The sequence below is a fragment of the Ranitomeya imitator genome, chromosome 3 (assembly GCF_032444005.1).
Source record: "Ranitomeya imitator isolate aRanImi1 chromosome 3, aRanImi1.pri, whole genome shotgun sequence".
NCBI lineage: Eukaryota > Metazoa > Chordata > Amphibia > Anura > Dendrobatidae > Ranitomeya > Ranitomeya imitator.
The window spans coordinates 464,337,041-464,357,996 of NC_091284.1; the positions used below are offsets into that span (position 1 = coordinate 464,337,041).

General features: G+C 47.6%; 1 protein-coding gene across 3 annotated transcripts in view; it reads left to right on the plus strand.

The window, feature by feature from the left end:
- Positions 1 to 20,956, plus strand: part of C3H11orf54 (chromosome 3 C11orf54 homolog) — an 81,846-nt gene that overhangs the window by 19,044 nt on the left and 41,846 nt on the right. For 2 of the 3 annotated variants that reach the window (XM_069757430.1, XM_069757432.1), the window contains exons 2-3: positions 7,544 to 7,648; positions 19,120 to 19,218. In XM_069757430.1, the coding sequence (XP_069613531.1) occupies positions 7,591 to 7,648; positions 19,120 to 19,218 (157 nt within the window). In that variant the 5' untranslated portion in view covers positions 7,544 to 7,590. The remainder of the gene's footprint in view (positions 1 to 7,543; positions 7,649 to 19,119; positions 19,219 to 20,956) is intronic. The other variant, XM_069757431.1, reaches the window with a different exon arrangement.

Consider the following 20,956-nt stretch of genomic DNA (forward strand, 5'->3'; position numbering starts at 1 on the left):
CTCCATACACCTCGTACACACACGGCTCCGCTCCATTACACCTCGTACACACACGGCTCAGCTCCATACACCTTGTACACACATGGCTCAGCTCCATACACCTCGTAACCACAGGGCTCCGCTCCATACACCTCGTACACACACGGCTCCGCTCCGTACACCTCATACACACACGGCTCCGCTCCATACACCTCGCACACACGGCTCCGCTCCATACACCTCATACACACACGGCTCCACTCCATACACCTCGTACACACACGGCTCCGCTCCATACACCTCGTACACACACGGCTCTGCTCCATACACCTCACACATACATTCAGCTCCGCTCCATACACCTCGCACACACATGGCCGCTCCGTACACCTCGCATACACAGGGCTCCGCTCCATACACCTCATACACACACGGCTCCGCTCCATACACCTCGAATACACATGGCTCCGCTCCTTACACCTCATACACACATGGCTCCGCTCCTTACACCTCATACACACACGGCTCCGGTCCATACACTTCGTACACACATGGCTCCGCTCCATACACCTCATACACACACGGCTCCGCTCCATACACCTCATACAAACACGGCTCCGCTCCATACACCTCGCACACACGGCTCCGCTCCATACACCTCATACACACACGGCTCCGCTCCATACACCTCGTACACACACGGCTCCGCTCCATACACCTCACACACATTCAGCTCCGCTCCATACACCTCGCACACACACGGCTCCGCTCCATACACCTCGTACACATTCAGCTCCGCTCCATACACCTCATACACACACGGCTCCGCTCCATACACCTTGTACACACACGGCTCAGCTCCATACACCTCACACACATTCAGCTCCGCTCCATACACCTCGCACACACACGGCTCTGCTCCATACACCTCACACACACGGCTCCGCTCCATACACCTCGTACACACACGGCTCCGCTCCATACACCTCACACATACATTCAGCTCCACTCCATACACCTCGCACACACACGGCTCCGCTCCATACACCTCATACACACACGGCTCCGCTCCATACACCTCGCATACACATGGCTCCGCTCCTTACACCTCATACACACATGGCTCCGCTCCTTACACCTCATACACACACGGCTCCGGTCCATACACTTCGTACACACACGGCTCCGCTCCATACACCTCATACACACACGGCTCCGCTCCATACACCTCATACAAACACGGCTCCACTCCATACACCTCGCACACACGGCTCCGCTCCATACACCTCATACACACACGGCTCCGCTCCATACACCTCGTACACGCACGGCTCCGCTTCATACACTTCACACACACATTCAGCTCTGCTCCATACACCTCGCACACACATGGCTCCGCTCCATACACCTCGTACACATTCAGGTCCGCTCCATACACCTCATACACACACGGCTCCGCTCCATACACCTCGTAACCACAGGGCTCCGCTCCATACACCTCGTACACACACGGCTCCGCTCCGTACACCTCATACACACACGGCTCCGCTCCATACACCTCGCACACACGGCTCCGCTCCATACACCTCATACACACACCGCTCCGCTCCATACACCTCGTACACACACGGCTCCGCTCCGTACACCTCGTACACACACGGCTCCGCTCCATACACCTCGTACACACACGGCTCCGCTCCATACACCTCGTACACACACGGCTCCGCTCCATACACCTCACACACACATTCAGCTCCGCTCCATACACCTCGCGCACACACAGCTCCGCTCCATACACCTCATACACACACGGCTCCGCTCCATACACCTCGCATACACATGGCTCCGCTCCTTACACCTCATACACACATGGCTCCGCTCCTTACACCTCATACACACACGGCTCCGGTCCATACACTTTGTACACACACGGCTCCGCTCCTTACACCTCGTACACACACGGCTCCGCTCCTTACACCTCGTACACACACGGCTCCGGTCCATACACCTCGTACACACACGGCTCCGCTCCTTACACCTCGCACACACATGGCTCCGGTCCTTACACCTCATACACACACGGCTCCGGTCCATACACTTCGTACACACACGGCTCCGCTCCTTACACCTCGTACACACACGGCTCCGCTCCTTACACCTCGTACACACACGGCTCCGGTCCATACACCTCGTACACACACGGCTCCGCTCCTTACACCTCGCACACACATGGCTCCGGTCCTTACACCTCGTACACACACGGCTCCGGTCCATACACCTCGTACACACATGGCTCTGCTACATCCACACTGTACACCTGCTGACCCCACACAAGGCATTACTTACCTCATTCAGCAGCACCATGTGGCAAGTTGGCAACCAGCATAGCCGAGTCCTGCAATCCATGGAGGTTCTGATCATGTGACCCCTGACTCCTCCCCTCCTGTGACATCATCACAGGTCCTGTGCGCACAAATCAGGCAGCCAATATGTGGTGTAAGGCTGCTCTGTGGTGCAGGGATGACCGGCTGATACACTGATATATACTGCACGGCATATGGAAGGGTAAGGGGCGTGGCTTTACACAAGGGGGCGTGTCGGCTGGTTCTCCTGCTGTCTGCGGGAAACAGAGCGTCCCATGCTGGACAGCGGGGCAAAGGCTCAAAACCGGGACAGTCCCGCACAATGAGGGACGGTTGGGAGCTATGGCTAACAGCCAGCCAGTCCCTGCAATCTTGCCTTGCGCAGGCGTGTACTTCGGAGGACACAGTATGAACTTCAACCCAATATTGCGGCCAGCATGCAGCCAGCGGGTAGGAAAGGGTGAATCAAACACCCAAAAACCCTGCCCATATGACCGCAAACCTGTCCCGCCAAATTCAGGTGGCAGGTTCCCTTTAACAAAAAAGTGTGAAACAACTGAAATTATGTCTTATATTCTAGGTTCTTCAAAGTAGCCACTTTTTGCTTTGATGACTGCTTTGCACACTCTTGGCATTCTCTTGATGAGCTTCAAGAGGTAGTCACCGGGAATGGTCTTCCAACAATCATGAAGGAGTTCCCAGAGATGCTTAGCACTTGTTGGCCCTTTTGCCTTAACTCTGCAGTCCAGCTCACCCCAAACCATCAGGTCATCTGGCGTAGCACCCCATCACTCCTTCTTAGTCAAATAGCCCTTACACAGCCTGGAGGTGTGTTTGGGGTCATTGCCTTGTTGAAAAATAAATGATGGTCCAACTAAACGCAAACCGGATGGAATAGCATACTGCTGCAAGATGCTGTGGTAGCCATGCTGGTTCAGTATGCCTTCAATTTTGAATAAATCCCCAACAGTGTCACCAGCAAAGCACCCCCACACCATCACACCTCCTCCTCCATGCTTCACTGTGGGAACCAGGCATGTAGAGTCCGTTCACCTTTTCTGCATCGCAGGCTGCTGTTTCTGGGGGGTATATATTTTTGATCTAACACATGGTTATCTTACCCCCAGTCCATTGGATAGCATCTCATATATAGTTATTGCTTCCATTAGAATTGTTAGAGTGCATGAGGGGGCTTATTCTGAAGCTCTGTATATATATTTTTTTCTTTCCTCAATGTTGGTTGATGTCTGTAAGGGATAGTAGGTGGTATATGAATATATATTGGCGTACGTGTTTTTCTATACGCATGTACCTTCTTTAAACGTTTATCATATTGTTCAGTGCTAAATGGTATTTGTTTCCAATTGTCTAGGGGACTGCATGTAGCTTACCAGCCATGTGCCATTTTTTCCCTGTTTTTAAATGCTTTTAAATGTATGTCTTGTTTTGATGTGCCTTTTTGTATGAATAAAGTTGTTATTTTCTGATGGTTGATCCCATTGTTATGCATATCCTTTTTTTCTTAGTTTTTCCGGCATCGCACAAAGACACGGTGGTTGGAACCAAAGATCTCAAATTTGGACTCATCAGACCAAAGCACAGATTTCCACTGTTCTAATGTGCATTCCTTGTGTTCTTTAGCCCAAACAAGTCTCTTCTGCTTGTTGCCTGTCCTTAGCAGTGGTTTCCTAGCAGCTATTTTACCATGAAAGCCTGCTGCACAAAGTCTCCTCTTAACAGTTGTTAGCATGACATTTTCCAGATTCATATTGTGACTAAAATTAGTCACCAACCGTATCGATATACTTCCACATATGGACAATCAAAATACCGGAGAAAGTAGCGGAAGCTTTTTTTATATAGAAAGTATCAAGCAACTTTATTAACAAATACAAAGCATTTGAAAACACACAAACAAAGTCATGAAAGTGCTAATAAACAAAGACACCAGATATGAGTGGCCCTCATTATACATATGTTACTGCATCAGTGCATTAAATAAATACATATAGTGAGGAACTATGAGAAAGCTTTGAGAAAGCGAGTGCTGACAGCGGCGAAACGCGCGTCAGGGTACGTGCAGTGGGCCCCTCTTTTTAAGGTGAGACATGTTCTCTTCTGGTATCCATACGCAGACCCACCAAGTCGGGTATTTGTACGGCTAGATGCTTTATGTAAATAGGTGGTGCGCAGCATTCACACTCCTATAGGCTATTATAATACACGGCAGCAATGACCTTTACGGTTTATAATTGGCGGTTGTGTCTGCCTGGATATTTCTAGGAGTATTTGTTCCTCACTGTATGTATTTATTTAATGCACTGATGCAGTAACATATGTATAATGAGGGCCACTCATATCTGGTGTCTTTGTTTATTAGCACTTTCATGACTTTGTTTGTGTGTTTTTAAATGCTTTGTATTTGTTAATAAAGTTGCTTGATACTTTCTATATAAAAAAAGCTTCCGCTACTTTCTCCGGTATCTTAACATTTGTTGTAGAGATGTGTCTGCTGCTAGAACTCTGTGTGGCATTGACCTGGTCTCTAATCTGAGCTGCTGTTAACCTGCGATTTCTGAGGCTGGTGACTCGGATAAACTTATCCTCAGTAGCAGAGGTGACTCTTGGTCTTCCTTTCCTGGGGCGGTCCTCATGTGAGCCAGTTTCTTTGTAGCGCTTGATGGTTTTTGTCACTGCACTTGGGGACACTTTCAAAGTTTTCCCGATTTTTCGGACTGACTGACCTTCATTTCTTAAAGGGAACCTGTCACCCCGAAAATCGGGGGTGAGGTAATCCCACCGGCATCAGGGGCTTATCTGCAGCATTCTATAATGCTGTAGATAAGCCCCCGATGTTACCTGAAAAAGGAGAAAAAGACGTTAGATTATACTCACCCAGGGGCGGTCCCGCTGCTGGTCTGGTCAGATGGGCGTCTCCGGTCCGCTGCGTCGCCTCCCATCTTCTTTCCATGACGTCCTCTTCTGATCTTCAGCCACGGCTCCGGCGCAGGCGTACTTTGCTCTGCCCTGTTGAGGGCAGAGGATAGTACAGCAGTGCGCAGGCGCCGGAAAGGTCAGAGGCTCGGCGCCTGCGCACTGCAGTACTTTGTCTGCCCTCAACAGGGCAGAGCAAAGTACGCCTGCGCCGGAGCCGTGGCCGAAGATCAGAAGAGGACGTCATGGAAAGAAGATAGGAGGCGCCGCAGCGGACCGGAGACGCCCATCTGACCAGACCAGCAGCGGGACCGCCCCTGGGTGAGTATAATCTAACGTCTTTTTCTCCTTTTTCAGGTAACATCGGGGGCTTATCTACAGCATTATAGAATGCTGCAGATAAGCCCCTGATGCCGGTGGGATTACCTCACCCGCGATTTTCGGGGTGACAGGTTCCCTTTAAAGTAATGATGGCCACTCGTTTTTCTTTACTTAGCTGCTTTTTTCTTGCCATAATACAAATTCTAACAGTCTATTCAGTAGGACCACCAGCTGTGTATCCACCAGACTTCTGCACAACACAACTGATTGTCCCAACCCCATTCATAAGGCAAGAAATCCCACTTATTGAACCTGACAGGGCACACCTGTGAAGTGAAAACCATTTCCGGTGACTACCAGTGACTCTCTTGAAGCTCATCAAGATAATGCCAAGAGTGTATAAAGCAGTCATCAAAGCAAAAGGTGGCTACTTTGAAGAACCTAGAATATAAGACATTTTCATGTGTTTCACACTTTTTTGTTAAGTATATAATTCCACATGTGTTAATTCAGAGTTTTGATGCCTTCAGTGTGAACGTACAATTTTCATAGTCATGAAAATACAGAAAAATCTTTAAATGAGAAGGTGTGCCCAAACTTTTGGCCTGTACTGTGTATGTATACATATATACATATATACATATATATATATATATATATATATATATATATATACATATATATATATATATATATATATATATATATATATATATATATATATGTGTGTGTGTGGGTGTATATATATATATATATATATATATATATTTTTTTTTTTTTAAATCTTTTTAAAACTTTTTTATTTTTTATTTTTGCATGTTTCAATTGTCTCCATGGGAGACTAGAAGCTGCAGTTGTCCGATTGGCTCTGCTACATACAGGCGATGATCAGATCACCTATATGTAGCAGAAATGCTCAATTGCTATGCCACCGGGCGGCACTCATAGTAATCTGGCTATGACAACCATAGAGGTCTGCTGGAGACCTCTGATTGTCACGCCAACACATCGTCAACCAGCGATCACGTGACGTGTCACCGATGGGCGGGATTTTTGGCGTGCTTGCTGGAAGCGTGAGATAAATGTTGCTGTCAGAGATTGACAGTGGCATTTAACTAGATAACAACCGTGGGTGGATCACGATTCTACCCGCAGCTGTTGGAGGCACATGTCAGCTGATCAAAACGGCTGATGTGCCGGGAAAGATGTGGGCTCAGCGCCAGAGCCAACATCAAAGGGAGGGAGTCCGACGTGGACGTGTTACTATGCCTAACGTCAGAAAGGGGTTAAAAACTTTTTTTCTTCTTTAATAGTCTCCATAGGAGACTAGAAACTGTGATCATCCGATCGCTTGTGCTACACAGATCATGGCTTCAGCCTTTCTCTATGTAGCTAAAATAATCACTTGCTATGAGCGCCAACAGCTGAGCAATATCCTGCAATGACAACAACAGTGGCCTCCTGCAGAGCCCGGGTTGTCATGCCAACCCATTGGCGACCTGCAGTCATGTGACACGGGCTAGATTCATGACGCGCATCCAACGCAGTCGTGTTAAATGCCACTGTCAGAGATTGACGGGCATTTAACATGTTAACAGTCACAAGTGGATCGCAATTCAACCCTTGGCTGTTAGGGGCATGTGTCAGCTGTTCAAATCAGCTGACATGTGCAGGACAAGTTGCGGGCTCATCACTGGAGCCCACAGCAAACGCAGCAAACGGGGAGCACACCGTAGACATAACTGTGCGTCTAAGATGGGAAAGGGGTTAACACTCGCCTCCCCCTTAGCACTTTATGGGTCAGTTGCTGCATTGGTCCACAAATTATGCTTGGAATTCTTCTTGTATTAGTTTTCAGTGAACTAGAAAAAAACAATTTCTGTTTTTCATTTTTGTAATCATTAATTGCATTCTGTGATAGTTGCTTGAACTTTGGTCTTTTGTAGAACCGTTTTGTATTAAATATTCTACTTTACTCTACCGGTGTGGAAAGATGGCAGATACGGAAAGCTGTTCTCTCTATTTACCGGCCCTGGAAGATCTTGCTGGTGGTGAGTCATTACATCTATTTCATGTTTATACTCTTTTTATACAACACATGTTTGAGCTCTGCTTGTATACAATTGTGCTCAAAAGTTTACATACCCCAGCAGAATTTTTGCTTTCTTGGCCTTTTTCAGAAAATATGAATGATAACACCAAAACTTTTTCTCCACTCATGGTTAGTGGTTGGGTGAAGCCATTTATTGTCAAACTACTGTGTTTTCTAAAATCATAATGACAACCTGTGATGAGGGAGCAGCCGCCATCTTGGATACGGGCATACTAACAGAGATTGGCGTGACTCCATTTTGTCCCCTGGTCACAGGTCAGCAGGGATGAACACTCCTGGCCTCCACCTTTTACCCTACCTGAATAAAGTTCCTATTAGCATGGTAATGGAATTAAGCTCAGTGTAGCAGGCAGAAGGTACTTCAAAGCTCAATGAGGAAGCCACACCAGCAGGGGACAAGGAGGTGCCTGGGGCCTCAAGCAAAGCACGCATGTCAAGTGGCCACAGGATACACTTCTATTGTGGCCTTCCAGTCGAACCGTCTCCAACATGGAATCATGAATTATGGACGCATCATCCAAGGTACAGGCTCATAAAAAATATCCCCCTCACCCTAAAGAAATTGCGCATCTGACAGTGCAACTCCCGGGTCCGTGGGAGTTCAGGGACCTGAGATATGGAGATCAGCCTCCCACGGCGACCGAATGGGTCCGGGTTTGGTCCCTGGGCGACCGGCAGAACAAACCTCGTGCGCTGGTACCACCCGTGTGCTGATCCGATCATCCTGAGAGAAGTTATCCCATTTATTAGATATTGGATACAGATCTTGCAGGGAAGCTGAGGGGTGGAGATTCTTAGCCCGCCCAGGCACAGGGGGAGGGACACAGCAGGGTTAAGAGCTGGAACCCTTGAAGAGTGGGTCAGAACAGAGGAAGACTAACTAAGGAACTAAAGGAGAGGGTATGCCAGCCACAGGGGAGCAAGCACACGCTTTCTGGGGGCTGCCCGGCAACTAAGTCTTGGACCTGCGGAACGCTGAGCCTCCAGGCTTCCACAAGCGACCTTCAACCTGGTAAATTGACCTCCAGCTTTATACCTTTAAGCCTTGTATTATTATTATTGTTATATTTTACTCTGACTGTAACTCTTAATATATTTTGACTGTATATTTCTTGTAATTACCTAGTGCGCCCTTAACCCTTATCCGGCTGAATAGGTACAATTGTAACTATTCCGTTTTAAAATTGCAATAACTTTTTTTTGAAAAGACGTAGAGGGCTGAAATTTCGTGACATCTCTACATTTTTGGTCCAGAATATATTGGCCAAATTTCAATAAAATATCTCCACCCGCTTCCGAGATAAGGGGTCGAGATCTTTTTGCATCCATAACAAGCTGCATAGGTACAAATGTACCTCATATATTTTGAATGAAGATAATGCAAGGGAAAAAGCATACATTTTTTTTTAATGATAATGCTATTTAACTATTATAAACAAGTAAAAAACTGTTCATTTACATTATAAAAGAAAATGTAAGAAACTTTTTTTTATTGATTTTCTTTGCAAGTAATGCATGTTGGCTTTGCTACAGAGTGTTCATCGCAAATGGGTTTCACACAAACCACACAAGACTTTCTAGTCTTGCGTTGTTTTCGCCTCAGGTCTCTGCAGACATAGCAACTACCAACAACAGGGGAGGGTCCACGACTACCATGAGGTATTTTGGGGCCAGCTGCTGGCTGCGATGCTACCACAATGCATCGTCCAAGCACCATTTCTACTGCACCTCGAAGAAAATGGTTTCTCATTATCATTTTGTTTGTACTACGATCTTCAATTGCAATCATACACAGCTGATTTGCGAGATCTTTCAGGAACTTTCTTCGTTGATCCTTTGCCCTGAAGCTTGGATTGTGTTCTCTGTAGATGATGTAGGATGCTAACCCACTGACATCAATCATATTGTAGAAAAATGCCAAAGTCCAACGTGATGTTCGTCGTTTCACAGTGTACTCTCCCAACATTTTATCCATAACATCAACGCCACCTTTTGTTATGTTGTAGTATTTTATTATCTCTGGCTTGGCTGCTAGTGTCTCTTCAACTTCTCCCGTCATGTGCATAGATGATAGAAGCACGACTGATTTGTTCTTCTTTGGTACATATGAACAGACTGTTGCATCATGATTGTAGGCAAAATTTGTCGCGTATACAGGCCTTTCTTTGGCAGGCTGCATGTTGTTAGGTAGGAACCTTTTGTTTTTTCTCACTGTACCAACTAGTGTCATGTTCCAGGAGTTCAATACCTTAGCTAGTTCCATGGTTGTAAAGAAGTTATCGGTGGTGACATTTCTTCCAGAGCCTTTATACGAGCTCACTAGGTCCAATACTGTTCGTTCTCCAATGTTTACTTGTCGAGGACCATCAGTTGGTTTCCCAGTGTAGAGCTGACCTTGTAAAGGGTAGGCATTTGATGAGTCACAAGCCCAGAAAATCTTTATGCCATATTTAGCTGGTTTTGAAGGTATATACTGGGTAAATTTAGTATGACCTCTAAATGGAAATAATTGCTCGTCGACGGTGATACAATGATATGGCTTGTAGGCTCTCTCCAGATTACTGTTCAGCATTGTCCAGATGTCCCGTATTGGTGCAGCTTTATCTGTTTGCACACGTTCTGCACGTGTATTTTCGTTGTCAAACCTGATAAATCTGAGTATCATCTTGAAGCGGTCACGAGACATGGCTGCACGTATAAGAGGCAGAGCAGCAACATTCCACATTTCCTCCAGATTCTCTTTGTTGGCTCTGTGCACACCAGCAGCAATCAGTATGCCCAAAAATGCACGAAGTTCAGTTTCAGTAAATTGCTTGAATGTTTTTTGTGGTGGCCGTTTGGAAGAATCAGGAAAACGTTGTACCAGTTCGTTGTTGTAAGCATCACAAACTCTCTTGGCCTTTCGATTCGTTTCCCGTAATATGATGTCACACATCTCGGGAGTCATGATGGACTTGAATAGCTCTTTTGCTGTATATAGGTTGCTGATTGCTGCAGGGCCACCTCTTTGTCGTAGGACATTACGAGATTTTGTTTGTGCATTTGGCAGTGGATTACTGCACCATTGAGTTTCATCCTTAGCAGTCCAAATGTCGCCTGCACTTTGAGGCACAGAATCATCCTCAACACTTTCGTCTGATTCGTATTCATTTTCATGCTCTATGACCATTTCTTGTTCAATGTCTGAATCTTCTTCAGTAACATCCACTTGTGGTACATAGTTTTCATCATCAGATGGAACATATGGTTCATCCTCATGCTCAGAATCAGATTCTTCTAGCATTCGCATTATTTCGTCAGACGTAAATCTGTAAATATGAAAAAATGTAAAATAAATAATTTTCCGAAATACTACATTATTGGCTTTTCACAAAATTATACTAACCTGCAAACACGTTTTCTTGGATTATGGCGGAAACTAGATCCAGCATTACTATCACTCATGATGACTTGCTAGATGAATTTTGGCTTCGTATTTTGTGCTGAATATAAATAAAACATCGTAAAACAATATGTAGATACTAATTATTATCCATTTTTCGTATAAAAATTATACCTATAGTGATAAGTTTCATACAAAATATATGTAAGCCAAGTCCAGGCTGAAAGACAATTTGACTGTTCTGTCCCCACATAATGAGAATAAAGGTATAACTGGCTGTTAGATGCTGTGAGACTTTCCTACCTTCGTTTCCAAGAAATTGAAGACTTCACAAGCCTAGAAATGTGTGCTCACAGCAATGAGATGAACAGCAAAATGGCTAATGAGAGGAGGGAGGCAGGAAGACAAGTAGAAGCCACTCCCAGTTTGAATTAACTTAATTGACAGCAACATAAGTGACCAGTAACAACACTGAACAATAGATATCAGCATAACATTTGTAGCTGAATGAACTTTAGTTTCTGAAACCAAGTAAAGTCTTCCCACAGTGGAGGTATATGTGAAGGTACAATTGTACCTATGCAGCCTGTTAAGGTTGTAAAATTATGCAGCCTGACAAGGGTTAAGGCAATTAAATCATAAATTAATTTTGGGCTGATCCTTTTACTCTGATTGCGAATCTTAGAATACCCAGCGTGGGTAACAGGGCAGTCTCACCGGCGGTCATTTGCTCTAGGTGCAGTTCCCTTATTGACCTGAGAAACAAAGGCGGCGCCGGAGAGCTTTGCGTGTGTAGTTACGTCACGGATTCGTGACGTAGGAGGAACTGGGTTTCCTTCACATTGGTGGCAGCATGTGGGATCAGAGTAATAGTGTGCGTGGTACCCCTACTTCCAGACACTAAAGACTGCCAGCGATAACTTTCACTGCTGGGGTCTTAAGGTCAACCCAGCACTAGACGGTCAGAGTGTAGATATGATAAGTTGTGTGCAAGGTCAGGATTACAGCTGTGTCAGTAACCAGAGGTTCCAAAGATGGCGGATGGCACCAGGAGTGCATTGAGGGCGCAGGCCAGTGCTATGGTCTATGAGAAGGTGGTGGTGGACGGTGCCCTTCAAGGCGAGGGGGAGCTCAGCTCAGACTCCCCAAGGAGCCAGCCACCAGTGCTTAGTCCGGCAAGGGACTACCCACCACCTACCCACCCCAGCCTGTCCACATCAGAGGCCCTTGTTGCAGTGGCACGTCTCGAGGCGGGTAATGAAGACGCCTATATGAGACTCATGGCAGCTGCAGAGAAAGCAGCGGAGGCCGAGCGTGCAGAACGCGGTGAAGCGGCAGAGCGAGAGCGTGCAGAATGCCGTGAAGCAGCGGAGCAAGCAGCAGCGGAGCGCCAGCACCGACTGGAGATGGCTCAACATGGGCTCCCGCTGGACGCCCCAGCACCACCAGAGTCCAGGGATTCCAAAGTTCGGGCCAAGGACTTCCCTCTGCTTGAGAAGGATGGAGACCTGGATTCCTTCTTGCTGGCCTTTGAAAGGACCTGCCTTCAACACCATCTGGCCCCGGATCAGTGGGCAAGATACCTGACCCCCCGTTTGAGGGGTAAGTCCCTGGAAGTTTTGGGGGACTTGCCTGCCGGGGCGGAGCAGGACTACAGCAGCATCAAGCAGGCCCTGATCCAGCACTACAACCTCACCCCGGAGTCCTACCGCAAGAAGTTCCGGAGCCTGCAGCGGGGCCTAAAGGACACCTGTACCGACCACATGCGGGTGTTGCTGAAAGCTGCAGAGCACTGGACCTCGGGTCTAGCGCTCACCACCCGCCAGGAGGTCCAGGAACTGTTAGTCACGGAGCAGTTCTTGTGGAACTGCCCAGAGGACCTCCAGCAGTTCCTCCGTGACTGGAAACCGTAGGGGGCTTCTGCCACAGCCACCCTGGCAGACGAGTATGCCAATAACAGCGTGCCTGAGCCGAAGAAGCCTGCCAGCAGCACCTGGAGAGGGGGTAAGCCCAATCCTGCTCCTGTTTCCCAAGCCCCCGGAGTGCAAGGGGTGTACCCCCCTGCTGCCCTCTCCAGGCCAGGTGCAGAACCCAGACATTGTCATCACTGCAACAAGCTGGGACACATCAAGGCTGTATGTCCCTAGTGTCTAAAGGCCCCATCCCTGTCCCCGAAACCGTCCACTGTTTTATGTGTGGGAGGGGGTGGTGGGAAGTCCCTGGACAATTACCCACCCGTCACCATTGGCCGCTCACCGGTCATGGGACTGCGGAACACAGGCGCTGAACGAACCCTGGTACGTCCTGAGGTGGTGTCTCCTCAAGACTTGGTACCAGGGAAAACCCTTTCCGTCTCCGGAATTGGAGGCGTGGAACCGGCGCTGCCTGTCGCAAAGGTGTTTTTGGACTGGGGCGTCGGGAGGGGAATGCGGGAGGTGGGAGTATCGTCAAATATTCCTGCCAATGTATTACTTGGGACCGATTTGGGGTGGCTAGTGTCTCAGTATGTGGCGACTGAACCCCCAAGTTCGGCTTCACAAGAATGTCATGACTCTACTGTGAATGTTGATGTGTTCCATGTGCCTCCAACAGGGGAGGAGGGAGTGAAACCTGAGGGTAATCCATGCACTGACACCACACACACAGGGCTCACAGGGAGGACAGGTGAGGAGACTGTAGGGGAGAGCTCAGAGGTTGAGGGAGAGGCTGCTATGGGCAGTGTAGGGCCCCTAAGTAAATCCAGCCTGCTGAGTCTGGGGCCCCTGCAGGAAAAGGAACAGGCCATGGGGGGAGGTAGCGTTCTGGGAGAGGAGCCACCAGGTAAGACCCCAGGGCAGGAGTTCCTCACACCCGGGATGTCAGGAGGGCAGGGAAGTCTGCCTGACCCAGCGACTTAGTCAGGAGCCGGGAGGAAGCAGGCGCTACCCTTGGGCACAGCGGTCGTGGCTGCTGTCATCAGGAGTGGGAGCGCCGGAGCCCAAGGAGCCTTGCAGAGGTCCGACGGCTTCCCCCTCTCTGACCAAGTGGCTGCCGAGTCAGACAGCGGCCAGGAGACAGATCCTGGGGAGCTGACAGCGGATGTGCCAGTGTCGTCCATTCTCGCCACATCGAGTCAGGGATTTCAGGCAGCGTTAGAAGCTGACGCTAGCCTGAAAGCTCTCAAGGAGCAGGCGGCACAGCTTCCCGGGGAGTCAGACCGCGAGCGGGTGGTCTGGGATCAGGGACGGCTGTACCGGGTAACGGTCCAGCAGGGTTCACCGGAGGCGTAGCCCAGTGTTGTGAATTCTGCTCTTGGGCTCCCTCCGGTGGTTATGAGTGGTAGTGCTGCTGTCTTTGGATCGCAGCATTTATCAGGTGTGTCCACTTTTTGCAATTTGGACTGGGCTATTTAGTCTTCCTTTATCCTTTAGTCAGTGCCAGTTGTCCATTGTTTTTGGAGGATTCACATGCCTGACTGGTCTCTCCTGTTTTGCTGTTCTCTTCAACAAAGATAAGTTCTGTCTTTGTTTTTGCTGTCCACATGCTGTGGGCCTTATAATTCTGCGCATTTTCATGTTTTGTCTTGTCCAGCTTTGTCTGTGTAAGGATTTTTTGCAGCCAAGCTGTATCTCTGGAGATGAAAGACATGCAGATATACCCTCCATGTCTTTAGTCAGATGTGGAGATTTGTATTTTCTGTGGTGGATATTTTCTAGTGTTTTAATACTGACCACATAGTACTCTGTCCTATTCTTTCTTTTTAGCTAGATAGGCCTCCTTTGCTAAATCCTGATTTCAGTCTGCGTATGTCATTTCCCTCTCCTCTCACAGTCAATATTTGTGGGGGGCTGTCTATCCTTTGGGGATTTTCTCTGAGGCAAGATAGTTTTCCCGTTTCTATCTTTAGGGGAAGTTAGTCCTTAGGCTGTGTCAAGGTGTCTAGGGAGTGTTAGGTACATCCCACAGCTACTTCTAGTTGCGGTGCTAAGTTCAGGGTCTGCGGTCAGTACAGGTACCACCTTCTCCAGAGTACGTCACATGCTGCTCCTAGGCCACCAGATCATAACAGCCCAGGGACCGACAGTTATTGGTACCCTGTCCGTTCAGAGAGAGGGAAGGGGGCAGAGACAGCCTCAGAGAGAGAGGAGGGGGCAGAGACAGCCTCAGAGAGAGAGGAGGGGGCAGAGACAGCCTCAGAGAGAGAGGAGGGGCAGAGACAGCCTCAGAGAGAGAGGAGGAGGCAGAGACAGCCTCAGAGAGAGACAGGAGAAGGCAGAGACAGCCTCAGAGAGAGAAAGTGGCAGAGACAGCCTCAGAGAGAGAGAAGGAGGCAGAGACAGCCTTCCAGGCGCTCAAAACCGTCCTTTCTAGCTCTCCCGTACTACAGGCAGCCGACTTCACGCAGCCGTTCGTAGTACAGACCGACGCTAGCGACTTTGGCCTTGGTGCTGTGCTCAGCCAGGTCGACACTACGGGACATGAACACCCCGTTTTGTGCCTGAGCCGGAAGCTCCTGCCGAGGGAAGTGGCCTATTCCACCATGGAGAAGGAATGTCTGGCAATTGTATGGACCCTGCAGCGTCTGCAGTCATACTTGTACGGACGCCACTTCACCGTGGAAACAGACCACAACCCCCTCAGCTGGTTACACTCGGTCTCTGGGACGAATGGGAGGTTGCTACACTGGAGCCTCGCTCTCAAGGAGTATCACGTTCACCATTCGCCACCGAAGAGGCAGCGACCATGGTAATGCTGATGGGTTGTCCCGGCAAGGAGAATGTGCGGAAGGGCGCATGGGGGAACACAGGAATGTGATGCCCCCTAGCGCCCTCTAAAGCAGGGAGATGTGATGAGGGAGCAGCTGTCATCTTGGATACGGGCATACTAACAGAGATTGGCGTGACTCCATTTTGTCCCCTGGTCACAGGTCTGCAGGGATGAACACTCCTGGTCCCCACCTTTTCCCCTACCTGAATAAAGTTCCTTTTAGCATGGTAATGGAATTAAGCTCAGTATAGCAGGCAGAAGGTACTTCAAAGCTCATTGAGGAAGCCACACCAGCAGGGGACAAGGAAGTGCCTGGGGCCTCAATTAAGATATAGAAGAAAACTGCGTGCACTATCCGGAAATGGTCCCTTAGTAGGGTCCAAAGCCGTATATAGTGAAAGATAAACTTAGGCACTCAACTTAAATGGAGTTTTTTGTAATTTATTGTAGTCATCAAGATAAACGTTTCGGCCTCAATGCTTGGCCTACTTCAGTAACAATTTACTGATATAGATATAGAAGATATAGAATTTACTGATATAGATATAGAAGATATAGAATCGTCCCTTGAATGTGATGTGGGATGTACAGCACTAGTGCAGTATGAGCTACTCGAGGTAATGAAGTCCGGGTTATAGTGTCCACAGTTAGTTATCAAGAGACCGGTGCCGGCTTGTGCTAGTGCGACGTGGTATCCACCGGCATTGAGGCCGAAACGTTTATTTTGATGAGTACAATAAATTACAAAAAACTCCATTTAAGTTGAGTGCCTAAGTTTATCTTTCACTATATGGGGCCTCAATTAAAGCACACATGTCAAGTGGCAACAGGATACACGTCTATTGTGGCCAGTCGAACCGTCTCCAACATGGAATCATGAATTATGGACGCATCGTCTGAGGTACAGGCTCATGAAAAATATCCCCCTCGCCCTGAAGAAATTGTGCATCTGACAGTGCAACTCCCGGGTCCGTGGCAGTTCTGGGACCTGAGATATGGAGATCAGCCTTCCACAGTGACCGAATGGGTCCGGGTTTGGTCCCTGGGCGACCGGCAGAACAAACCTCGTGTGCTGGTACCGCCCTTATGCTGATCCGATCATCCTGAGAGAAGTTATCCCATTTATTAGATATTGGATACAGATCTTGCAGGGAAGCTGAGGGGTGGAGATTCTTAGCCCGCCCAGGTACAGGGGGAGGGACACAGCAGGGTTAAGAGCTGGGACCCTTGGAGAGTGTGTCAGAACAGAGGAAGATGACTAACTAAGGAACTAAAGGAGAGGGTATGCCAGCCAGAGGGGAGCAAGCACACGCTTTCTGGGGGCTGCCCGGCAACTAACTCTTGGACCTGCGGAACGCTGAGCCCCCCCGGCTTCCACAAGCGATCTTCAACCTGATAAATTGACCTCCAGCTTTATACCTTTAAGCCTTGTATTATTATTGTTATATTTTACTCTGACTGTAACTCTTGATATATTTTGACTGTATATTTCTTGTAATTACCTAGTGCGCCCTTAAGGCAATTAAATCATAAATTAATTTTGGGCTGATCCTTTTACTCTGATTGCGAATCTTAGAATACCCAGCGTGGGTAACAGGGCAGTCTCACCGGCGATCATTTGCTCTAGGTGCAGTTCCCTTATTGACCTGAGAGACAAAGGGAGCGCCGGAGAGCTGTGCGTGTGTAGTTACGTCACGGATTGGTGACATGGGAGGAACTGGGTTTCCTTCACACAACCCAAAACATCAAAATGACCCTGATTAAAAGTTCACATACCCTGATGATTTTGGCCTGATAACATGCACAGAAGTTGACACAAATGGATTTTAATGGCTATGAAAGGTAACATCCACGCCTGTGACCTGTTTACTTGTAATCAGTGTGTGCATAAAAGCTGAGTGAGTTTCTGGGATTCAGACAGACTTTAGCATTTTTCATCCAGCCACTGACATTTCTGGATTGGGAGTCATGGGGAAAGCAAAAGAATTGTCAACGGATCTACGGGAAAACCTAATTGAACTGTATAAAACAGGAAAGGGATACAAAAAGATATCCTAGGAATTGATAATGTCAGTTAGCAGCATTCAAACTGTGATTAACAAATGGAAAATGATGGGCTCTGTAAAAACAAAACCACGGTCAGGTAGACAAACAAAGATGTCTTCCATAACTACCAGGAAAATTGTTCAGAGTGCAAAGAAAAACCCACAAATAACATCGTCTGAAATACAGGTCTCTGAAAACTAGTGGTGTGGCTGTTTCAATTTGCACAATAAGGAGACACTTGAAGACAAATAAGCTGCATGGTCGAGTCGCCAGAAGAAAGACATTACTGTGCAAATGCTAAAAGTATCTCGCCTACAATACGCAAAACAGCACAGAGACAAGCCTCAAAACTTCTGGAACAAGGTAATCTGGAGTGATGAGACCACAATTGAACTTTTTGGCCACAACCATAAACGTTACATTTGGAGAGAGGTCAATAAGGCCTATGATGAAAGGGACACCATTCCTACTGTAAAGCACCGAGGTGGATCGCTGATGTGTGAGCTACATCGTCACAGGAAACTTGGTCAAAGTTGAAGGAAAGATTAATGCAGCACGTTATCCGAAAATACTGGTGGGAAAATTGCACTCATCAGCCCGGAAGCTGCACATGGGACGTACTTGGACGTTCCAACCTGACAACAATCCAAAACACAAGGCCAAGTCGACCTGTCATTGGCTACAGCAGAACAAAGTGAAAGTTCTGGAATGGCCATCTCAGTCTCTTGACCTCAGTATCATTGAGCCACTCTGAGGAGATCTCAAGTGCATAACTCATGCTAGACAGCCCTGGAATTTACAAGAACTGGAGGCTTTTGGCCAAGAAGAGTGGGCAGCTTTACCATCTGAAAAAATAACCTCATTCACAACTACCGCAAAAGAATTCAAGCTGTCATTGATGTTAGAGGAGGCAATACACGGTATTAAGGAATGAGGTATGTGAACTTTGATCAGGGTCATTTGGAAGTTTTGGTTTGTCATGATTTAAAAAGAGAAAACACAGTAGTTTGACAATAAATGGCTTCACCCAAACAATAACCATGAGTGGAGAAAAAGTTTTGGTGTTATCATTCGTATTCTCTGAAAAAAGGCCAAGAAAGCAAAAATTCTGCCGGGGTATGTAAACTTTTGAGTACAACTGTATGTTGTCTAGTTATTGCATTAAAAAAGTGTGGCTAAAATTAACACATTGAATGCCACTACCACCAAACAAAGTTTTGTTTTTTTGTCTATAGTTTTAGAATGTGGATTGAAAAGGAATTATGCAGAAGTCCTTGTTAAGGTTGTGGATTGCCCTGATCTTACATTGGAACCATTTAGATTCCCTGTGAAAGGTAATTTAAATTATTGTATCATATAGAAGATATTTACCTTTTTGTTCCAGATTCTTTTACCAGTAAAATGACCAAAGTACCAGGATAAAAAAAATCCAAAAAGCATTTGAGCTGCAGAGCCTTGCATTGCTTAGATTGGGACACACTAAACACTTGGAAGTAAACGTGCATGGAGTCAGCAGTTTTACTGATCCTAGCAGAAATCACCTACTCTAGTGCCCATAACTGTGTAGTCTAAGTAGTACTAGAACATTAATTACTGTGCCAACCACTTAGAATTACCAGCGTGCTACAGCCAGAGTACTGATGTCGCTTGCTGCGCCCAGTAGTGCAGTGTAGCACCTTCACTTACAGGAAAGAAGGTCGAGTTCAAGGGGGTACACTGAATTGCAGGCTGTGCGGGCTAAGGGAATACCACCACTGTCAATAAGAAGAGAGGGAAGGGGAAACATGCCACACAAAAGAAACTGAGCAGTGCTCTGTGTCCCTTGGGCACACAAAAGATGTATTAAGCACCCTAATTTGCATAATATGAATAAAGCTGCTATTCTGAATTATTGAGCAAGCTGCAAATAAGTTTAAAGGGAACCTGTCACCCCGTTTTTTCAGATTGAGATAAAAATACTGTTAAATAGGGCCTGCGCTGCGCGTTACAATAGTGTATGTAGTGTACCCTGATTCCCCACCTATGCTGCGAAATACATTACCAAAGTCGCCGTTTTCGCCTGTCAATCAGGCTGGTCAGGTCAGGTGGGTGTGGTGACATCGCTCTTTTCTTCCCCAGCTTTCCGTTGGTGGCGTAGTGGTGTGCGCATGTCCAAGTGACGAATCCACTGCGCGCAGGTGAAGAAACAGCGCGCGATCTGCGCTATTACCCCTGCCATCGGTGGGGGCGGCCATCTTCCTGGGGCCGCGCGTGCGCAGATGGAGTGCTCTGCTGCACGGGGCTTCAGGAAAATGGCCGCGGGATGCCGCGCATGCGCAGATGGAGATCGCGGCGGCCATTTTCCTGAAGCCGAGATGCAAACTCCGCTTTGGGAAAATGGCCGCCGCGATCTCCATCTGCGCACGCGCGGCATCCCGCGGCCATTTTCCTGAAGCCCCGTGCAGCAGAGCACTCCATCTGCGCACGCGCGGCCCCAAGAAGATGGCCGCCCCCACCGATGACAGGGGTAATAGCGCAGATCGCGCGCTGTTTCTTCACGTGCGCGCAGTGGATTCGTCACTTTGACATGTGCACACCACTACGCCACTAACGGAAAGCTGGGGAAGAAAAGAGCGATGTCACCACGCCCACCTGACCTGACCAGCCTGATTGACAGGCGAAAACGGCGACTTTGGTAATGTATTTCGCAGCATAGGTGGGGAATCAGGGTACACTACATACACTATTGTAACGCACAGCGCAGGCCCTATTTAACAGTATTTTTATCTCAATCTGAAAAAACGGGGTGACAGGTTCCCTTTAAGGTGTGATGTTTAGAAGAGTAATGTTCAATGAAAGGGTATGTAGTCAGTTAGGAATGCAATTTGGAGCTGACAAACACACTTTAAAGAGACTTTCCAGTTTTCTGTCAATTTAAGCTGGCAGTAGGATTGAGAAACCAATTGACGTCTCATGCCAGATTCAAAAGGATCTGCGAAAAGTGTTATGCCTTTGTGAACAGTACAATGCCTCCTTCTACATATTTTTGGTGATGAATAGCATGTATGTAGAATGTTAGACACAAAGCTGTTA